Source organism: Anabrus simplex, chromosome 1, assembly GCF_040414725.1.
Source record: "Anabrus simplex isolate iqAnaSimp1 chromosome 1, ASM4041472v1, whole genome shotgun sequence".
Lineage (NCBI taxonomy): Eukaryota > Metazoa > Arthropoda > Insecta > Orthoptera > Tettigoniidae > Anabrus > Anabrus simplex.
Window position 1 is genome coordinate 1,763,000,147 of NC_090265.1, and position 17,644 is coordinate 1,763,017,790.

The 17,644-nt window shown below is 40.5% G+C and overlaps 1 protein-coding gene across 1 annotated transcript in view; it reads left to right on the plus strand.

Annotated features, from left to right (window-relative positions):
• Positions 1 to 17,644, plus strand: part of LOC136864405 (nephrin-like) — a 1,213,465-nt gene that overhangs the window by 1,192,678 nt on the left and 3,143 nt on the right. Inside the window, exons 11-12 of the mRNA XM_068226736.1 lie at positions 6,847 to 7,179; positions 8,271 to 8,279. Of these exons, the coding sequence (XP_068082837.1) occupies positions 6,847 to 7,179; positions 8,271 to 8,279 (342 nt within the window). The remainder of the gene's footprint in view (positions 1 to 6,846; positions 7,180 to 8,270; positions 8,280 to 17,644) is intronic.

Below are 17,644 nucleotides of genomic sequence, written 5' to 3' on the forward strand. Positions count from 1 at the left end.
CAACTTGTAGGATTCAAGCAAGATATAGCAGATATCTTGGATTCAGGAGGTCAAATGGACTGTGTCACGATTGACGTGCCTAAGCCATTTGTTAGGGTGGATCATAGGAGACTACTGGCAAAAATGAGTGTTATTGGACTAGACAAAAGGGTGACTGAATGGGTTGCTATATTTCTAGAAAATAGATCTCAGATAATTAGAGTAGGCGAAGCTTTATCTGACCCTGTAATAATTAAGAGGGGAATTCCTCAAGGCAGTATTATCGGACCTTTATGTTTTCTTATATATATAAATGATATGGACTGATGACTCAAACACAACAACATGAGTAAAGAAGTGGAATCAGAGGCAAGGCTTTTTGCAGGTGATGTTATGCTCTATAGAGTTATAAATAAGTTACAAGATTGTGAGCAACTGCAACGTGACCTCGATAATGTTGTGAGATGGACAGCAGGCAATGATATGTTGATAAACAGGGTTAAAAGTCAGGTTGTGAGTTTCACAAATAGGAAAAGTCCTCAGTTTTAATTACTGCGTTGATGGGGTGAATGTTCCTTTTGGGGATCATTGTAAGTATCTAGATGTTAATATAAGGAAAGATCTTCATTGGGGTAATCACATAAATGGGATTGTAAATAAAGGGTAAAAATCTCTGCACATGGATATGAGGGTGTTTAGGGGTTGTAGTAAGGATGTAAAGGAGAGGGCATATAAGGAGACCCCAACTAGAGTATGGTTCCAGTGTATGGGACCCTCACCAGGATTACCTGATTCAAGAACTGGAAAAAAATCCAAAGAAAAGCAGCTCGATTTGTTCTGGGTGATTTCCGACAAAAGAGTAGCGTTACAAAAATGTTGCAAAGTTTGGGCTGGGAAGAATTGGAAGAAAGAAGAAGAGCTGCTCGACTAAGTGGTATGTTCCGAGCTGTCAGCGGAGAGATTGCGTGGAATGACATTTGTAGACGAATAAGTTTGAGTGGCTTTTATAAAAGTAGGAAAGATCACAATATGAAGATAAAGTTGGAATTCAAGAGGACAAACTGGGGCAAATATTCATTTATAGGAAGGGGAGTTAGGGATTGGAATAACTTACCAAGGGAAATGTTCAATAAATTTCCAATTTCTTTGAAATCATTTTGGAAAAGGCTAGGAAAACAACAAATAGGGAATCTGCCATCTGGGCGACTGCCCTAAATGCAGATCAGTATTGATTGATTGATTGATTGATTGATTGATTGATTGATTGATTGATTGATTGATTGATTGATTGATTGATTGATTGATTGATTGATTGATTGATTGATTGATTGATTGATTGATTGATTGATTGATTGATTGATTGATTGATTGATTGATTGATTGATTGATTGATTGATTGATTGAAAATAATTTCCACCACACTCAATACATTTCTCTATACGTCGAAACAAGTCACCGAACAACTCTGCCACTCTTCTTCGGTTATATTTTCACACTCTTGATCACATGCTGACAGAAGCTCCTCGTCTGATGCAAAACGCCGCCCTTTCAGCTTCATCTTCACTTCTGGGAAGAGTGCGAAGTCACATGAGGCAAGATCAGGACTCTATGGAGGGTTATCAAGTACAGTCAACCCTGATCTGGCAAGAAAATCCATTGTTACATTAGCACGATGTGCTGGAGCATTGTTGTGTTACTTGAGCCAAGTGTTGAACCGTGACGGTGGACGGAGCTGCTTGAGAGCCTGGATTACCTGAGGCAGACAAGTCTCACTGTACCACTTCGCAGAAACTGTCCTTTGTGCTTCTAGCACAACCCGAGTCAGGATGCCCCGTTTAGTGAAGAAAACTGCAATCAGCCTTTTCTTCACTGACCTTGAATTTCGCACAGTCACAGGAGTACCCTCATCTTCAAACAGTCACACCTTGTTCTTGGATTTAGTTGGAACATCGTAATAATACAGCCAAAAAAATTTCGTTACCAGTACCGATGCTATTGCCGTTAGGCGAGGTCCCATTTTCAAACTGTTTTAGCACTTCTCGGCACCATATCACTCGATGTGCCCTTTGTTCCTCTGAAAGTGAAGGGGGTACCCAAAGGGAACAAACCTTTCTAACATGGAAATGGTCGTGTAGAACTGAATGAATAGCTGGTGCAGGGATGTGGAAGGTCTCTTCTACCTGCCAATATGTCAACTGCCTCTCTTAGTGCAACATTTTCCTCACAGCTTCAATGTTTTCCTCAGTCACTGATTCAGACGGTCGCCCAGACCGAGGATCGGTTTTCAACCCCAAAATTTCCCCTCTGGAACTCTTTATACCAGCGGAAAATTGTTGTCCGATGTGAACAGTCTTTCTCCAGCACAGGAGTCATTTCCTCCAGGCACTGGTCAACAGTTAATCCACGAGCAAAATTGTAGCGAATAACTGCGCGATACTTTAGACCACACTGACATCTTAACTTCCTTTCAATCCCACAGCTTGGTAACAACTGGTGTGAAGGTCACGCCTTGCTGTCTTCTAGACCGGTTTTCACCCCTCTTTTCATCCCTCACCATAACAGGGGTGTCCAACCAACCGTTTTTGCGTATTGAAAAACTTTCCTACTGCCCTTTGTACCAGATATTTAAAGGCTCGCAGATTTATAGCAAAGTCGAGAATGAAACACATAGCCTCTGAAGAAGAAACTACTAGTTTCAAGGCAGAGATGATGCCAAGCATTCACTTGTAAAGCCTGTATGTCCCAGAAAAAGTAGCGTTAAGTTACTGTTTGGCCAGGTTTATTCAATCTCAGTTGAAAGAACACTAACGCACTGTTTGTTAACATAGCGTTAAAAATTTAGCAGCATGTTAAGATTCTTGCGTTTATCCAGACATTTCCTGGGAACTGTTAGCTAACACGGTGTTAACTCTCACAAGAGTCACGATCAGTGAGAATCTAGAAGGCAGTGGCAGAACCTGGACCTCTGAACCGGAGGCCACGACAATGACCAATCAGCCAAAGAGAGATGCAACTACAAAAACAGATCCATTAGTACATAGGCCATACAGAAATTAAGTTCCCCCATTTATTTTCTTGTAAACCAAACTACTTAGCCGGGAAATATGAGCATGCGCGACAGATCTATGACGTAGCAATCATATACCGGCCGTACAAGTCCCGCCTGGTGTCAGTAGCCCTAAAATAAAATATCAAAGCTGTGCCCTGCTGACCTCACGGCTAACGCACTCGATGGTTAAATGAACAACCAGAAGTTTGCCATCAGAAAAAATTCTGGTTAGACAAGTTGTAGGCCTACATTTTCAAGTAAGGGCAGAGAATTGAGGATCCCTGTGCTCTAAAACTTCATTTGATGATGAATTTCAACAGATCGATGTACAACGGCGAATGAGGGTTGGCGAATGGTTTGAATGACTTGCTGCTATACGAAACGCCTTCAGATCCATAGCTCCACCTACTCAGGTGGCTGCCTCAATGCTTTCACTATTTCTACCAAAACATTTCACAGACAGGGTCGAGACGAGGTCCAGGGCTCGATACCTAGCCTGATCGGAGATTTTAAGTGTGTCCGGCTAATTCCTTTGGCTTTGGGACTGGATCTAAATGTTTGTCTCAGTATACACACAACACATCCCACTATCAACCACCACAGGAACACGCAACAGTGAATACATTTCTCCGCATAGGATTGGCGTCAGTAAGGGCATTCGGCCGTAAAATATGACCAAGTTCACAGGTGTACCAAGTTCGCACACGTTAGTCTAAAGAAAAAGGTGGCGGAAAAAGTAGTTGTAATCTAGATTTCTAATTTTCACTCCTGCGTTTCTATGGCCCTCCATAATTTATAAAAGAAAGCTTTGATGTGTAATGTTACGTACCAGGCCTGTGGTAGCCTCTTACGGTGCTTCCAGGGGCCTATTCCACAAAAGTATGGTCTTGTACATTACAAGTTACTAGTGTGGGTTCTTGTAATGTATGGAGTTGTACACTTCTGTTCCACAAAAGATTGAAGGTCTCTTGTATATTACCAGTGAATTGTTACAAGTTTTACAACTGACGACTTATCAATAAACACACTACGTCATAGCATGGATCAGCTGCTTATCTTCGTATTCCATTCGTTGAATTAGGTTATGCTAACCTCATTTACCGTAATATCGCATTTGAAGGTAAGTTATGCAGCAAAGATTTAAGGAACTCTAATATTTTTGTGAATTTCTTAATGCTACAATGTTATTTTTCAGTTTATTTCTTTGATGATAGGAAATTCTTCCGTTATTATATCACCCATTCCGTTCTTCAGCGATCCTCGCATATGGTCCACGATAGTCTGACATACCTCGGTTTGTCATTAGGAATCAGATGTCGCTAATAACGATATTCGGCCGCCAAACTTTATTGTTATGAAATTGCAAACTCTGCATGAATTGTTAACGTGGTGTCAAGAGAAACGAAGTTATTAATTTTGAAGGAAATAGAAAGAAGGAAGGACAGTATTTTCGATGCATTCGGCGAGAGTCTGATAAAACAAGACGAAATAAATGGTTGGATGGAAATATTTGGCTTGAAAAAAGCTCATGGAGCTTTTGAGGGGAAAAGTTGGGGGTATGTAAGAGATATACTGCTCATTAATGATTCCAAGAATGTCCTTCTTGGAACATCTTTGTTTAGTATGTTCAGGCCAACGAACAATTTGAGGACATTTTATATCATTTATTGCAGCTACCACAGAATGTAATGACCTACAGACCGAAGATTTTGCCATCCCATGCATATCTGCAATACCATGGTACTGACCACCATTTCCTAGACAATGTAGTGTTGTTGGTAACTGTTGTTTGGCAGAGAGAGATTTATTTCTGTTCGTAGGATGTTTTAACCTATACCCAATGTCTATCGAAAGTTCTTCCACTTGTATTGTGCTTAACCTAAAACGCTCATTGTATTCAAAAACAGTATTAAACTGGAAATTTATTCTTTCCCTATACAGACGGTAGTTTTCATTTTCATCACCATCACTATCGCTACTGCTAGGCCACATATTTATCAAAATGTATCTGAAATAAGTATATTTAAATAGCACTAGTACATTTATATATTATTGTCCTTTTACTGGTAGAGAATACTTCCCAGTTCACTAGTAAGTTACAAGTACTAGTACTTTCGTGGAACACACCCATAAAAATTCACTGGTAATTTGTAAGTATGGAGTAGTAAAGTACAACTGTAGAAAATTCTTTTGTGGAACAGAAACTCTGGTATTTGTGCTAGTTACTAGAGAATTTACTTGTAATGTACAAGACCATACTTTTGTGGAATAGGCCCCTGGAAGGGACTACGGAATCAGCCGACCGGGGAGCTCCCAGCCGGCCTGGAGGGCATGTCTGGTATTTCCGTGCATTGTTCTCGTCGGCTGACTTACCTGTGAGTTTCTTGGAGATTCAACGGGAAGGTAGGTAGATACAGAGTGGGTCTTGGCCCACAAGTGGCCACGCCTGGTCCGTGGTCCAACAGCTCTACACTTTGACCGGACAACCGAGCAGAGGAGAGGAGGCACGGCTCAACCGTGGCTCTACACCTCTGCATTTGGGAGACGGGACAGGGATGGATTTCACGGTTCGCCCCAAACGTCGGCTGTCCTGAGAATGGTTTTCCGTGGTTTTCGAATGCCGGGACAGTTTTTAGTACAGACCACGGCCGCCAACCCCCTTCCCTTCTCTGTGCAACCCCTTCACCGTAACAAATCTCCCTGCCTGAGAGATGGCGTCACCGTCTGAAAGGCCCGCCTCCCCTTCAGGGGAGGAATGAAAACATTTCAGTAGTAGTAGTCAACGGGAATGTTTCGCCTTTAGTCACCTCGCGAATCTTCCAGTTCCCATCACCCGGGCTATAAAAAGGAAGGCTAGTCGCGGACAGTCAGTGTTGGATTCCGTGGTGGATTCAGTGTGAGATTCAGTGTGTTGGAGTTTGGTGGCTGGGCTGAGGGCGACAGAGTTGTTGGCTGTCAATTGTGTCCCACCGAGGTTTGAACGAGGAGTTGTGGTTGTTTGTATCGGAGTGTCCAGAGAGTGATTGGACTGAAGACGTGCGAAACGGAAGACTTTGTACTACCTGAGAGAGTACTTTGTGTTTGTGTGGTTCTGTGGACTGAGGGTCACCATGAGTCAGCGAGGGAAGCCGCTATCGTGAGTGTGATGGTAAATGGACCTGTGTTGATATTCGCTGTTGTGAGTATCGTCCTGCTGTTGAATACTGCTGAGCTGTTTCTGTTTAGTGGTTCACTGCATGTAACTGTGTGAATTTCTGGACTGTCTGTGGAATCGAACCAACGAACAGTCATCGTGTGCTGAGTGTACCGCAGCCCTGTGTTCAGATCCAGCGGTCTGTACACAGCTGCTCTATGAGGTGACTGGACTTGGAGAAGTGAAAGTAAGGATTAGTCGTTCCCAGGTAATAGCAAGGGGCCGGACGACCTACTGTGCCATAAGGAAGAGAGACTTGTAAATAAACAACAATTAGAGAATGCGACCATTCATGGTTAATTACAATTGTGTGCTTATGCATTTATTAGGTCAACCTGAAGTAAATTGGAGTAATGAAACAGACGGAATTTTATTCGCAACAGTAATATAGGGTAAAACTCAGACCACTTGTTTGTTAATTTGTCATTTATGTTTACCTTTTATTTCATTTCCATTAAAATATGCGTTAAAATACTGTATGTTATATTGTGCATGTCTTAGCTGTAATATTGAGATATCTAAATCGTATGTTTCAGCTAAATCAGACTCTCCCAAGAACTGTCTCTTACTCGATCGTACGTTTATATCGGAGTTAATAATGAGATAACTGAATTGCATGTTGCAGGTAAACCAGACCCTCCCAAGAGCTGTCTCCTCCTCAATCGTACAACAAACTCGCTACAAGTCTCTTGTTCTCGAGGTTTCGACGGTGGCCTCCCTCAAGAGTTCACTATGGAGCTATATGCAGCCCCTAGCGCAGGCTCTGGTCAACGTCGTCTAGTGTCCAACGTTACAAGCCGCAGTAAGCCTGAGTTCACTGTGACGGGACTCGAACCTGGAACTGGATACATCATGTCCGTTTACTCCAGTAATGGCAAAGGTCGAAGTATAGAAACTATAACGCTCAGGGTGTCTACAATGAAGAAAAGTCAACAAGAACACCACAGAACATCGACAGGTATGTGCTCTAGCCCTTCAGCAAAGCAACTCAATGTTGAAAAAACCTATGGATATGAGGCATGAATTTAATTTAAATAAAATATAATGGGTATAAATTTTTTCACGTACTACTTTATGTTTGTAACATTCTAAGAAAGTAGAAATTAATGAAATCTTACTTGGAAAGAGTGTCAGAGGAGAGACGTGTTCTTTGAGATGTCCAGGAACCCACCATCCCTCCCCCAGAAATATATTTATTTTTATAACGTAAGGAAGAGCAATACACGCCAATTTCCTTTCCTGAACTATCAGCTTCCATTTCTATTGGCCGAGTAAAGTGACGCTATTCCCCTCAATAATAATAACTAGATTATATTACCAAAACAACCCGGACACAATAAAAGCACAATGGTCTTGTCCAGGTCTTACCCTAACTAGTAAAGACCAATGGAGTTTCCATAGAACCTCCATTGATGTCCCCATATGACTGGCTTCCCAGCTCCATCCTAAGGCCTTAGTTCCTAAGTAGAGAGGTTGGCAGCCTTGTGCACCGCTGGCACCGCTCGTCAACATCCGTCACGAGAAGGCTGCGAGATATAAACAAAGGACAGTCGTTCCGCCGGTACGTGTATGCGGTGAAAGTTTGGTAATACGTGCGGAAGTATTCATATATAATAAAGTATGAGAATATATTCTTTATTTATTCCTAAAAATTACAATCTTTTTCTTAATCACTATTATCCCTTTCATTAGATTAGCATTTTGCCTTTTTCTACCAATGCAAGCGCTAATGTGAGTCGTGTGTGAGTCAATGCATTGTTTCACTTAAGCACCACTACGAGCGCTAATGTGAGTCAATGCATTGTTTCACTTAAGCACCACTACGAGCGCTAATGTGAGTCAATGCATTGTTTCAGTTAAGCACCACTACGAGCGCCAATGTTAGACAATGCAGAGTTTCGCTTAAACCCTTATAAATATAGTCGGTGTGGACATGTTCCATAATTTTAAAAAAGCCTGAGGGAATTGAACCAAGGAATACATTACAGAAAGAATTATGTAAATAAGTTAATTTGGCTCGGATTTGACTCAAAAAGAAAACGTGTAAAGAAACAAGCTATTTTAGGCTGTTTTTCTGGAACTGCATTTCGGCCATAAGTGATTTTCGAAATCATTTGGTTTTTCAGTTTGATACATCTATCCAAGAATCACAATTTGAAACCTTTCCGGGCCCATTACCCCTTCAACTTTCAACACAATTGAGAAAATAGCTTAATTTTACGTTTTTTCATAATATGGGGACCCCCACTTTGTCTGCAAAGAAATGATTTCAACCAAAATAACTCGGTATCATTCTCCAAGCCACTGTTGTGGAATTCATGAGCTCATTTTCTTTCCCATATTCCATGGACCTCGTCTACATAGATAAAAAGGGATATTTGAAAATTCTGAAGTGTCGAATTCAGAAATTAATTTATTATTTCAGAGTTTCATTCTTACATCGCGATTAATCCCTTTGTGTGCACAGGTTGGAAATGGAAAGGTAGATTCAGATACGTAAAGTGAATGAGATTTGAATGTAAGGTTAAATATACCGGACTAACTGGTTCAGAAGCAGAAATACTGACCCTCTGACCCCCAGCCGGTTTTAATCATGGCTCAGTTCTGTTTTATTTAAACTTTCTCAGATCCTCGTGACGGTATTTTTAACTACATGTAAAAGCCAGAAATGCATGCAATAAAATGAGGAGTGTGTTCTGTAGCAGAGACCTTAGTTTACATATAAAAGTGAAACTTATGTTACTCTTCTCCACCTTGTTGTATGGAGTTGAGACCTGGAACATAATGAAAAGAGAAATGGACAGCTTAGAGGCATTTGAGCTATGGACGTACAGAAGGATACTGCGGTTAAGTTGGACAGATAAACTCACAATAGATGAGGTAATAAGGCGAATGGGAAAGAGAAAGGAAATATTAAATACTGTCAAAATAAGAAAGCTCCAGTATCTCGTTCATGTGATGCGAGGAGATAAATAGCATCTACTGCAGCCGGTCATTCTAGGGGGGATACAAGGCAAGAGAAGACCAGCAAGAAGACGCATTTTTTGAATTGATAATCTGAAAATTTGGTTCAACTTTTCCACTAGTGAGCTGTTTTGGGCTGCATCACCTAAAGGGCGAATCTCTATGATGGTAGGCGACCTTCTGAGAGGAGATGGCACTTGAAGCAGAAAGAGAACATAACTTCTACGGGAAAATCTTCCTGCGCCTCGTCTCATAAAGCCGGAAATGAAATGAAATGGCGTATGGCTTTTAGTGCCGGGAGTGTCCGAGGACATGTTCGGCTCGCCAGGTGCAGGTCCTTTGATATGACACCCGTAGGCGACCTGCGCGTTGTGATGAGGATGAAATGAAGATGAAGACGACACATACATCCATCCCCCGTGCCAGCGAAATTAACCAATGATGGTTAAAATTCCCGACCCTTCCGGGAATCGAACTCGGGACCCCTGTGACCAAAGGCCAACACGCTAACCATTTAGCCAAACAGCCGGACGTAAAGCCGAAAAATAGTAAAACGTATAACATAATTATTATTTAAATTAAATAGTTTACGTCCTGTGCATTGCTAAGGGAAGTGCGAGTTCAGCTGGAATAACATCTCTGAGAAGTAAATATTTAAGGAGAGTCGAGACTGAAATTTTGCAGTTTTTTGACAGAAATGGATTTTTCAATTTTCAAAAATTCCCCAATTCTTCCTCTTTCGAACAGCGTTATCAGTTATTCTCTAACGCCATTTTAAAGCTATAAAGGCAGGATTTAAAGGGCAGTGGTTCGGCGAATATAATAGCTTATTTCATTTTATTCGATTATTCTATTATATTTCCCATTCGATTCTTCTTCTGTGAATCTGTCTTGAGACAGGTATCAACTGGACAGCCTCCATGATTCTCTGTCCTGAGAATCTTGCTTCAGTTGTTCATAGCTTCCCCCTTGTTTGACATCTGTTAACATTCTAAACCTTCTTCTTCCTCTTCCTTTTCTTCCATCTATTTTCCCTCCATCACCCTCTATTGAAGACAATTTCTTCGTAGTATATGACCCAACCAGGATATTTTCCTCTTCCTTATCGTTTTCATCAGGTGTCCCTTCTCTCCTTCTTTTCTTAGCACTTCGTCATTTCTCATTTGATCTGTCCACTTCACTTTTTCCATTCTTCTCCACAACCATATTTCAAAACTTTTCAAATTCTTTCTTTCTTTCTTTCTTTCTTTCTTAATGCCCATGTTTCAGCTCCATACGACACTACACTCCACACAAAACACCTTCCGAACCTCTTTCTTAAATCGATAGGGATTGCCTTAGATGTCGAAAGCCCTCCCACCTTTCCGAAGGCTTCTTTTCCCCATAGATATTCTGCTTCTTATTTCTTCTATACAGTTTCCATTCCATGTCAACAAACTTCCCAAGTATCCGAATGACTTTACTGGTTCCAATTTCTTTCTCGCTAGTGTTAAATTAACAGCAACCTCCTCCTTTCCTGTTCTTATCAACTTAGTCTTCCCAATATTTATCTTCATTCCAAACTCTTTGCCCACTCTGTCAACATTTTCCAACATGACTTGTAGATCTTTTTTCTGATTCCGCTAATACCGCCACATCATCTGCGTATTTCATTGTATTCGTTCTCCTCCCACTACTCCTCTTCCAATACCCTCTTCTTCTGTTTCATATTCATCTACACTAACCATCATTTTCTGATTTTTATACAACTCTTTAATCAGTCTTCTGTCTTTCCAGTCTACACCAATAACTTTCAGAATCCTCATCAGAATGCACCAGTTCACTCTGTCAACACTTTTTCCCAATCAATGAAATATATTTCGTACATTTCCCTGTTCACTTCTAACATCCTTCCTGCAATCATCCTTAGGCATCCAATTGCATCTCTGGTTCCTCTTCCCCTTCTAAAACCTAACTGGTCATCTCCCATATTCTCCTCTATTTTATTTTCTATTCTTCTCAGCACTATCTTGGTCACTGCCTTAGTAACATGACATATAAAACTAATATTTTTTCCATCCTAATATTTTTTCGATTATTCACTCGAAACTCCATTCGAATTAATGAGGCGATCGAATAGCGATATTTTCTACTCTATTATTTTTCGATTATTCATTCGAAACTGCATTCGAATGAATGAGGCAATTGAATACTGAATGATTTCGAAATTATCAAATGAAAAGTGATGTTATTAAAAACAGTTAAGTCACACATTTAATTTCAACATTTGGAGATGCGTTTGGAAAAAGGCGTATTTCTGTTTTTCACAAGAGTTCTCCTGTTCGTTTATTTCAATCGATTATCCGTCCGACACATTTAAACCGAAAAATTGATTCATAACGCATCCGAATGTTCTATGCGATACAACTGAATGATATTTGAAACTCATTCGATTATTTAAATAATCGGGTGGAGGCTATTCGAATATTAAAAGTGTTCGATTATGCTATCACTACCAACTGAATTATATTTGAAACTCATTCGATTATTTAAATAATCGGGTGGAGGTTTTTGGAATATTAAAAGTGTTCGATTATGCTATCACTACAACTGAATTATATTTGACACTCATTCGATTATTTTATTCAAGTATGTATTTGATGCCGCCTCTGTGGTGTAGTGGTTAGCGTGATTAGCTGCCACCCCCGGAGATCCGGGTTCGATTCCCGGCTCTGCCACGAAATTTGAAAAGTGGTACGAGGGCTGGAACGGGGTCCACTCAGCCTCGGGAGGTCAACTGAGTAGAGGTGGGTTCGATTCCCACCTCAGCCATCCTGGAAGTGGTTTTCCGTGGTTTCCCACTTCTCCTCCAGGCAAACGCCGGGATGGTACCTAACTTAAGGCCACGGTCGATTCCTTTCCTATTCCTTGCCTATCCCTTCCAATCTTCCCATCCCCCTACAAGGCCCCTGTTCACCATAGCAGATGAGGCCGCCTGGGCGAGGTACTGGTCATACCCCCCAGTTGTATCCCCCGACCAAGAGTCTGAAGCTCCAGGACACTGCCCTTGAGGCGGTAGAGGTGGGATCCCTCGCTGAGTCCGAGGGAAAAGCCGAACCTGGAGGGTAAACAGATGATGATGATGATGATGTATTTGATTATTTAAATAATCGGGTAGAGGTTATTCGATTATCCCATCAATAATATAGAGCAAGCCTACGCCCCTTTTCATCGCGCTGTCTGACAAAATGACCTTCAAAGTTCTTTCGGACTACCATTTCAATAATACCGCCGGGATGCATTTACCTTGCAGTAGGCCTGCGCTGTGTATAAGAGGAGAAAGATATGGAAGGGAGTAATTTACAATCCAGGGCAGTTTTAGCAGGTATTTTTCTAAAAATTTTCAATAGGTATTATCTACCTTAAAACTTTTCCACTTTGCCATGCGTAAAATGCTCCTTCCGACCGAGTACTTATCGGATTTACCTGAAAGTTTCAGAGAATTAAAAGTATTTCTGCATTTTATTATTAGTTGAGTGTTTTTACTCCTGAAACAGTACGAAAGTAGATGTTTGCCTACCGAACGAATAATGAAAACTGGGAACAGTTATCTCTCAAGCAGTTCATGCCTGACTGCAAAGTCTCCCAAATTACAGCCCAAAAAATGAACGCTGTGTCGCAATGAGCATTTTCCATGCAACATATAAATATAAAAATTAGTTGTGGCTAAAATTGCACCAATTAACTCGCGTAACGTATTGCTGCAAATAACAGCCCGATACAAGACTGTTGGATAGATATGGGCACAGTGCTGGATGTATAGCTATACACACACTGTGCCTTCAGTATTACCCCTTCACTCCCTCGCCACCTTTCTCAATACTGGAGTGGGGCATTGTTACTAAAGTAAACTCGCGTCCTCATCACGAGGTGGTGCAGCTCTCTTCAGGCACACCCCTAATGGAGGTGAGCTGCATGTGCCATTTCCACCACATACCAGCCCTCCTGCCATTCTTAAATTTCTAGCGGTAACGGGAATCGAACCCGGGCTCCTGAGAACGGCAGCTAACAACACTAACCGTTACGCTACGGACGTGGACTGAGGGCAGTGTTGATTGTTTATGTCGGGGGCATCATTTCTATGCATACGTGTACATTGGACTGCCACAATGTTTAGTGTTAATCGTCATTCTACAAGGCTAGAACTATGCTTTAGTTGGCGTCTTACCAGAGACTCACATGCCCTCTCCTTTATATCTTTACTATAATCACTAAACACCCTCATAACTATGTGCAGAGATCTGTACACTTTATTTACAATCCCATTTATGTGATTACCCCAATGTAGATCTTTCCTTATATTAACACCTAGGTACTTACAGTAATCCACTTAAAGAACTTTCACCCCATCAATGCAGAAATTAAAACTGCGAGGACTTTTCTTTTAGGGAAACTTACAACCTGACTTTTTACCTCGTTTATCATCATACAATTGCCTACTGTCCATCTGACAACATTATCGATACCTTGTTGCAGTTGCTCAAAATCTTGTAACTTATTTATTATTCTATACAGTATAACATCATCCGAAAAAATCTTTACCTCTGATTCCAGTTCTTAATTCATATCATTTATTTATAAGCTATATATATATATGTGTGGAAACATAAAGGGTCAGTAATACTGCCTTGACGAATTCCTCTCTTAATGGTTGCAGGATCAGATAATACTTGATCTACTCTAATTATCTGAGTTCTATTACCTAGAAATATAGTCACCCATTCATTCACTTCTTTGCCTAGTCCAATTGCACTCATTTTCTCCAGTAGTGTCCCATTATCTACCCTGTCAAATGCCTTGGATAGGTCTATCGCGATACAGCCCATTTGACCTCCTGAATCTAAGATATCTGCTATAACTTGCTGTTTTCTTACAAGCTGAGTTTCAGTGGAATAACCTTTTCTAAACCCGCACTGCCTTCTATAGAACCAGTTATTAATTTTGCAACCATGTCTAATATAATCAGGAATAAAAGCGCTCAGAATTTCCCGGAAAACTCACTACACAACCGTAAAATTTTCTGTACAAGGTTATGAATGCTCAACCCGAGTATGTTGGACAATAGGTGGAATAGGCTATGTTTAAAATGATATTTAAGAATTTACTGAAAAATTACAGAAGAAAAATTGTTCTCTCACCTCTTTAACCGGAACTAAACAAGTGTTCGATCAGTTTCCACAGTTTAATTCGCTGCAAACTGATATTCGCTATCCATAAACTTACCACCATTTCCGACAATATCTAAAGTACCATCCTCCATCATGATTTCATTACCCATGGGTGGAAGCATGGAGGAAGACGGGAGACGGCATAGAATTTTACTGGGGAACAAAATTTTTAAATATACTTTTTGGATGGTGTCTGGAATTTCAAACATTCTAGGTATATTTACGCTGCTGTATCCAAAATTACTGTCCATTTTGCCCAAGCAGATCTAGCTTTTCTGGATATCTGTATTTTTTAAATAATGTATTAATTTATGTCCCATCAACGTTCGTTTATTGTTTCTACATATTATATATCTGCACGTGTAAATTACATTTCTGGAATGTTTTATTTCTTTATAGATATATAAATACCATTTTCAGAATCTACGACCCAAGAACACCCCAAAAAGGGACTAATATTTTAGACACCAAAATTCGTGTTCCCCAGTGTTATCTTAAGAATACTATAAAATGATAAATCGAATCAACTGGCATCCTCATAGGTGATTTTCAGATGATACCATCTCGTGTTAAACAATGGAACTGCAGCGTCAGACTAAACTCGAGACATTCGAAATCCGAATTAACTCGTGATTGGGATAGTGAGAAACACGTTGACTTCCGAATTAACTCGAGAATGGAATATAAAATATTTTACGGCGATATGTGTAATAGTCTACTAAGGCCACACAGAAAGCAGGTTTAAGCTTGGAGCAGTAAAAAGCGAGAGCAAGCAGTAAATCAAGAGTGAGCTGCGCTGGTACGTTGACCAGACAGAAAGCAGCATTACAACAGCAATTATACAGACAAAATGCAGCCAGTGGTATCACTATTTGCGACAGCGGCGTATAAATAGGGCTACCTAGGCTATCGGTGAAGCCCACACCTCAAATGATGAAAATCTGGAGCATCTGACTCATTGTGTCATTTACAAAACTTGAAAGCAATCAGAAAAAAACGTTGCACGTATTTCTGACAGCAAAGCATCGGAGACTGATATTGCAGTCCAAGCGCTGCGTCCCTCTCCCCTCGCGACACTTCCCGGGGCCCGCTGCTGAATGTCTGCTTGGTGCGGGGACAGGTGTGCTAGGCTTCGCTCCCTCAGATCACCACTGCTAACGAACAACCGTGCGTTACTCATCGTATTTACTTCCTCACCTCATACTTTTGAATTATATAGATAACAGAATGCTGGTATTCCACTCCCATTTACTTCTACATCCTTGTAGTAAGACACTGCTGGGCTGCTGTTATAGAACTAATATAGTTTTCTTTTTATAGGTAATTCTGCTAAAATGAAATGCAATCTTTCAGGATTAGTGTTCTCTGTTGTTGGTTGCAATAGAGCCCATGGTCATGGGTTGGCCACCACCACTGATCTTCCGAGGAACCTAATAAACCAGTGGACGATGTGTACGACCACTGATAATGCTGTAAAATTCGAAACTCGAATTTAATAATAATAATAATAATAATAATAATAATAATAATAATAATACATGGCATCTGTATAGGCTTGGTGGTGACCTAGAGGCTGAAATGAACGGCGAAGACGTCATAAACACCCAGTCCCCAACCCAGGGGAAATAATAGTACGTTGATTCTGAGAATTGAACCGGGACCAAATGCAAGCATTCTGTCTATTTAGCCACAAAGCCGGACTTTAATTTGTTAAACCTTAGGCTACCGTCTCCACTGATCAGGTGTTGAGTATTGACAGTAGCAGAAGCCAGGACAGTAGCTTGTGAAACAGTCTTGACAACTCAGCAGGCTACTCAGTTGGCTATAGGCTGCAGCTCAAAACGCTCAAAAGGCTTAACGTTCACTAAACCAGCTATGGAAAAGGGGTAACCTAAGTGCACTCGTCTTGAACCCAGCATACGCCACTGATTTCCGAGATTATTATTGCTAAGCGAATTTTATCCAGTGTGGATTTACCTGATTGACAGTGAAAGGCAGTAGACTCATGAAATACCGGGCGAGTTGGCCGTGCGCGTAGAGGCGCGCGGCTGTGAGCTTGCATCCGGGAGATAGTAGGTTCGAATCACACTATCGGCAACCCTGAAAATGGTTTTCCGTGGTTTCCCATTTTCACGCCAGGCAATTGCTGGGGCTGTACCTTAATTAAGGCCACGGCCGCTTCCTTCGAACTTCTAGGTCTTTCCTATCCCATCGTCGCCATAAGACCTATCTGTGTCGGTGCGACGTAAAGACCCTAGCAAAACAAAAGACTCATGAAATTAATTTACGACGGGAAGAAGTCGGCGAGTTTAAAATAACTTGTATAAAGAATTACGCACCTGCAGAGAACGATTTTTTAATACTTGCGAATGTCTGGAGTGACCCAGGTTGCAGTGAATGGGACTAAATTACAGAAAAAGCATCACGATAGAGGAGAGGCTTGTTGTTACTTTGGGGTAGGTAAATTACCAACACTAGTTCCATTGTATTTGAAATGGTATGTTACTGATTAACGGAAAGAAGCACAGTTTCGTATAAAGTAAGAAAACACAGATATTAGGTCATTAAAGAAGCATAGTTTGATGTATTCACAAAGACGCAAACAAAATGTTGTCAGTTGTGTATACTAGTTTATTTACAAATTATTACACACATTATATTTACATCCTCTACACACACGCACTAATGAGCTGCCATCATGAAACAAAACACTACTACGAAACAATAAGGAGAGACTGCAACAGTTGAATGTCAACTACCAACCCAAGAAAACCAATTCACATACTTAGCTTCATCCACATGGCTAATACGACTTCCACACAAGTCTTATCAAAACGACTCCCCTCTCACTCACAAGACTGTCTCTTTATATATATTGCCTGGCCAGGCTTCTAGAAGGATATACATAACACGTTTTTCTCGTAAATTCGAGATTTCCAGTAGCCTAGTTACAATGTAAAGAGGTTTCTACAACTATCTAATGCCAAAGATACGTTATTCTGTATATTACAGTGTGTTTCACAATGTTACATTGGATTACACATTATATACACAGGTAATAATAACTTATATACTATTAATCATGTGTTCTTACATTAAATACACTCATATTAATATATATATAGCAGATGTTTCATGACATAACCTCACAAATAATACGATCGTGATCTGTACCAAATAAAGTCCGGAATAACTACGTAAATAATAATAATAATAATAATAATAATAATAATAATAAAAATACTATCAGCC